The sequence below is a fragment of the Arachis ipaensis genome, chromosome B10 (genome assembly GCF_000816755.2).
Source record: "Arachis ipaensis cultivar K30076 chromosome B10, Araip1.1, whole genome shotgun sequence".
Lineage (NCBI taxonomy): Eukaryota > Viridiplantae > Streptophyta > Magnoliopsida > Fabales > Fabaceae > Arachis > Arachis ipaensis.
In genome coordinates, this window is record NC_029794.2 from 6,934,523 (window position 1) to 6,938,351 (window position 3,829).

At 35.9% G+C, this 3,829-nt stretch overlaps 1 protein-coding gene across 2 annotated transcripts in view; it reads left to right on the plus strand.

Annotated features, from left to right (window-relative positions):
• The window catches only part of LOC107622585 (probable RNA-dependent RNA polymerase 5), a 9,133-nt gene continuing 5,439 nt past the window's right edge, over window positions 136-3,829 (plus strand). Inside the window, exons 1-8 of one of the 2 annotated variants that reach the window (XM_016324536.2) lie at window positions 136-645; window positions 1,194-1,365; window positions 1,452-1,578; window positions 1,949-2,023; window positions 2,253-2,442; window positions 2,681-2,879; window positions 2,985-3,072; window positions 3,161-3,301. In XM_016324536.2, coding sequence (XP_016180022.1) covers window positions 297-645; window positions 1,194-1,365; window positions 1,452-1,578; window positions 1,949-2,023; window positions 2,253-2,442; window positions 2,681-2,879; window positions 2,985-3,072; window positions 3,161-3,301 — 1,341 coding nt within the window. In that variant the 5' untranslated portion in view covers window positions 136-296. The remainder of the gene's footprint in view (window positions 646-1,193; window positions 1,366-1,451; window positions 1,579-1,948; window positions 2,024-2,252; window positions 2,443-2,680; window positions 2,880-2,984; window positions 3,073-3,160; window positions 3,302-3,829) is intronic. The other variant, XM_016324537.2, reaches the window with a different exon arrangement.

Genomic DNA, 3,829 nt, shown 5'->3' on the forward strand with positions numbered 1-3,829 from the left:
TGGTGATTCATATTGTTAAAAAAATTATTGGTTACCTAGTCTAACTCATTTATTTAGATAGTGAACAAATTTTGGTTCAACACTCTTTAAAATTCTGGAGATAATCACCAAAATTTGATCAATATCTAAATTCGTTAAAATTTAAACCATTATACGTAAACGCAGAATCATGTATACCCACTCTTCAGTGTCCTCACTCCTAACACGCTCTCTTTTCACCGTTCTTCGCCATTTCTTCTTCTTCTTCTTCTTCTTCTTCTTCTTCTTCTTCTTCATTCACACATTTTCACAAACACATGGCGAGTAACAATGGAACAGAGCAAGTAGTGGTGCCTCTTCCAGCTTCGGTGGACAATCTTCTAGAGCGCATCTGCAAGGAACAGAACCAGAGTCCTCCAGATTCTAAAGTCAGGCGCAAGCTCGCTGAAATTGACGAGCAAGAAGCCCTTAATTTACTAAACAAAATCTCAAACTCCAAAATCAAGTCTCTAAGCGCATTCATACTTTACTTGATCAAACAATCAACTGGCTCATCATCCCCATCTTCATTTCCTTCTCCGTCGAACTCCCCTTTTGCTTCTTCTACTCTCTCTCCCAACGGTTTCACCGGTTCACCTACGCGCACGATGAGGCAGCACCACCAAAGTATGCTTCTTTACTTTGAGTTTGCATCTTTTCACTCGTTGCTGGGTTCAGTTACACAGGAAAAGGAGTAGTTCTTCACTTCTTTGCTTCCTCTTTTGATTATTCTTTAGGAAAAAAATGGAACTTTTTAACTATTGACAAATTTGAACTTGGAATCTGTATCTGCTTGATCTCATTTCTTACGTGCATAGCATATTTTGAGTTTAAAACGTCGTTTTCCACTTTCCTTTCTTTTTTCAAGACTAAATTATTTTCCGGTTTTGCCCCCACCCTTTTGTCAAAATTATTTTTGTTTTGTTTGTTTGAGTTTGCTTTTCTTTTCCATGATTGTTTGTATGAATAAATAGAGTATCATTTGTGCAGCATGAATACTGCAAATGCAATGTTGAGTGTGATACTATGATTCATTTATATGTTGATGTTGGTTTCTTAGTAAAGTACCTTGCTTCTGTCAGGAACATAACACAGTTTTAATGTCGTTAGTTAGGGCTTTTAGTGCCATTGTGGGATCATTTACAAGCTTCACTCTTTGTCGTTCATTTTTGAAGCTACAGATACAGTTGGTTTAGGCAGTTCTCAGGCCGTTGTTACAGAACTTAAACGAAACCCCTTGGATTTTTATGCTGAAAGAAGAGAAGAGAAGATGCTTAGTCCACAGATGGTGGCACTTGGAGAATTGGAGTTCAGAAGGGCCTTTCTGCTGTTGAGTTACATTGGAGGGTAAGCTCAGTGCATCTTGGCTATTCTTCTGTTTGGTTTTTGGTTTTTCGTTGCATATAATTCTGTTTTCATTCATACAATTACAGGGAGAGTCTTGAGAGACTTCAACCGGACTATATTAGAAGCTTGAAAGATTTGCCTATGGGAAGGTTTGAGAGAACAATATGGCAAGATGTGGGGCATAAATATATAAAGGATTGCGATCGGCAGTCGGTAAATATCATGAACTGATTTCTGGATAGAAATTTGGGTTGGTTTATTTCTTTGCAATAGGTTTATAGTTTATTCCTTTGCAATTGGTTTAAGTGCAACTGTGAGATCTGCAATCAAGTTGACTTTTGTTTCAAATTTTAATGTTTGGAATTTATGGTAGTCATAAAATTTGCATTAGTAAACTCTTAATTGTTTCAATAGTGCTCGACATACAAAAATAAAAATTTTGTTTAACAGGATGGGAATATCTTGTTTAGCCTTGGGATAGAAGACTTTTACAGTCTACAATGATGCATATCAACATGATGCTCTTTCATTCTGCGTTAAATTTCTTTTCTGTTTGTACTAACGACAACCTTGGTTTCTTCAGTATGTTGAATGGGATTCTAGTAGGCCACATGTATATCAATGCTATGTTTCTACGGATGGGAGCTTAAGATTCAAGGTTTGTAGATCTCGACATTGTTTTTTTGTACTGTCAAAATTTGTGACCACTCGGTGGTTTTACTGCCGTCAAGGTTCCCATTTGTATAGCATTAATATTTGTATACTTTTATGAAATTGCGATTCTGTATCAGTAAGCTGCCTGCATATTGTTTATTTTTCTACATAGATATTTTATTTCTATGCTCATGCTTTACTTTATTGGTCCTGTACGTATATCAATCTCTCAGGGTCCTATTATACAGAACTCAAGAACACACCTACAGAGAACGTTAGGGGATGACAATGTTTTAGTTGTTAAATTCTCCGAGGAGAAAAGTATTCCAAAGATGCGAATCACTGTTGATGAGGCTATCAACCTGTATGAGAAGTTTGGAAAGGAAGGGATCCAAGTTGGCCTTAGATTGTATCGCTTTTTTGGTAACCTTTTTATTCTTGTTCTTTATATGTACCCCCTCTCCCTTTTCTGGTTAACCTCCAATTATGATTTAACTACTAAATAGAGTGAGAAATTTGCTTTTAAATTTTATCCTTTGATATATAATATTCTATTTTTGATAGATCATTACTGTGCCATATATCAGATGTTATCTCTTGAGTTGTTTAAGAAACTTGTAGTGACTGGCATGTGTTTATACATCTTTCACCAATTGAGCAGTTTTTAAAGATGGTGGAAAGGAAGAGAAGAAGAAGGACCCAGCATCGTCCTCTGTAAAGTGTTATTTTGTTAGGATGAAGTCACTTTCTTCTGCTGATGAGAGGGCATCGTACATTCTGGCAGATCGGAAAATGATCGAAGCTAGATGTTTGTTTATGCATGCTCACACGTTAGCTAGTGTGGATAAGTATATGGCTAGGTATTATGACAAATACTATTTTTAGACATTTATATTTTATTTTGGCCTGCACTTAATCACCTCATAATAGATTTTGTCCAAGAAACTAACTGTAGTGGTTTTCAGATTCTCTCTTCTTCTATCAAAGACATTCAAACTTGACATTGACTTGGCTAGTGTGAATGTTAAGCAAATTGATGATGAATATTGCCTGGTATAGTCAATATACTCAATTTTTATAATTTACAGTCTTGCATGAAGCAAATTATTATTATTTGACCTTCCTTGTCACTGGGAATTAGGATGAAAAAGGAGAAAAAGTTCCCGATATAGATGGCAAACCGCGTATTCACACAGATGGAACTGGGTTCATCTCAGAAGACTTGGCGTCGTGCTGCCCTACCAATGTATATAAAGGAGCTGCCAAAAATAAAACCATGAAGGTTTCTTGACTTTTTAGTGTATCATTCCACTAAATTGTTCAGTTAAATTCCTTTTTTCCCCCAATGACTAGTCATTTGTTAAGAATCCACATTAAAAAGAAAAAATGTGTTGCAAAACCACTACAGCACTACTGCAACTCTTTCATCATAAAAAGAACCATGCATCTGCTTTTGGTAACTAATAACAGTTTTGGTTGGTGGATTAAATTTTGTTTCACTTCCTGTGAAAGGATGAACTCAAGTTTCACCTTTGTGGTTTATACATTCTCCGATATTGTGGTTTGTGGTTTGTGCTTTATCTTATTGACTTTAATGCCTGAAAAATTGTGGAGTTAAACTTTAATGACTCCACACATAAAAACTGTTCTGAAAGTCGATGCATGGAAGAGAAAAATTTTGGATGGGAGCTCTTCATTTTTCTTGTATTTTTTTCCGTCATGTCTTCCATAAGAATAAAAATGTCTTCAATGGACTAAATCAGGGGGGGAAAATGAAAGAGAGGTTGAAAGGAAATGTTTTTTCTAGTGC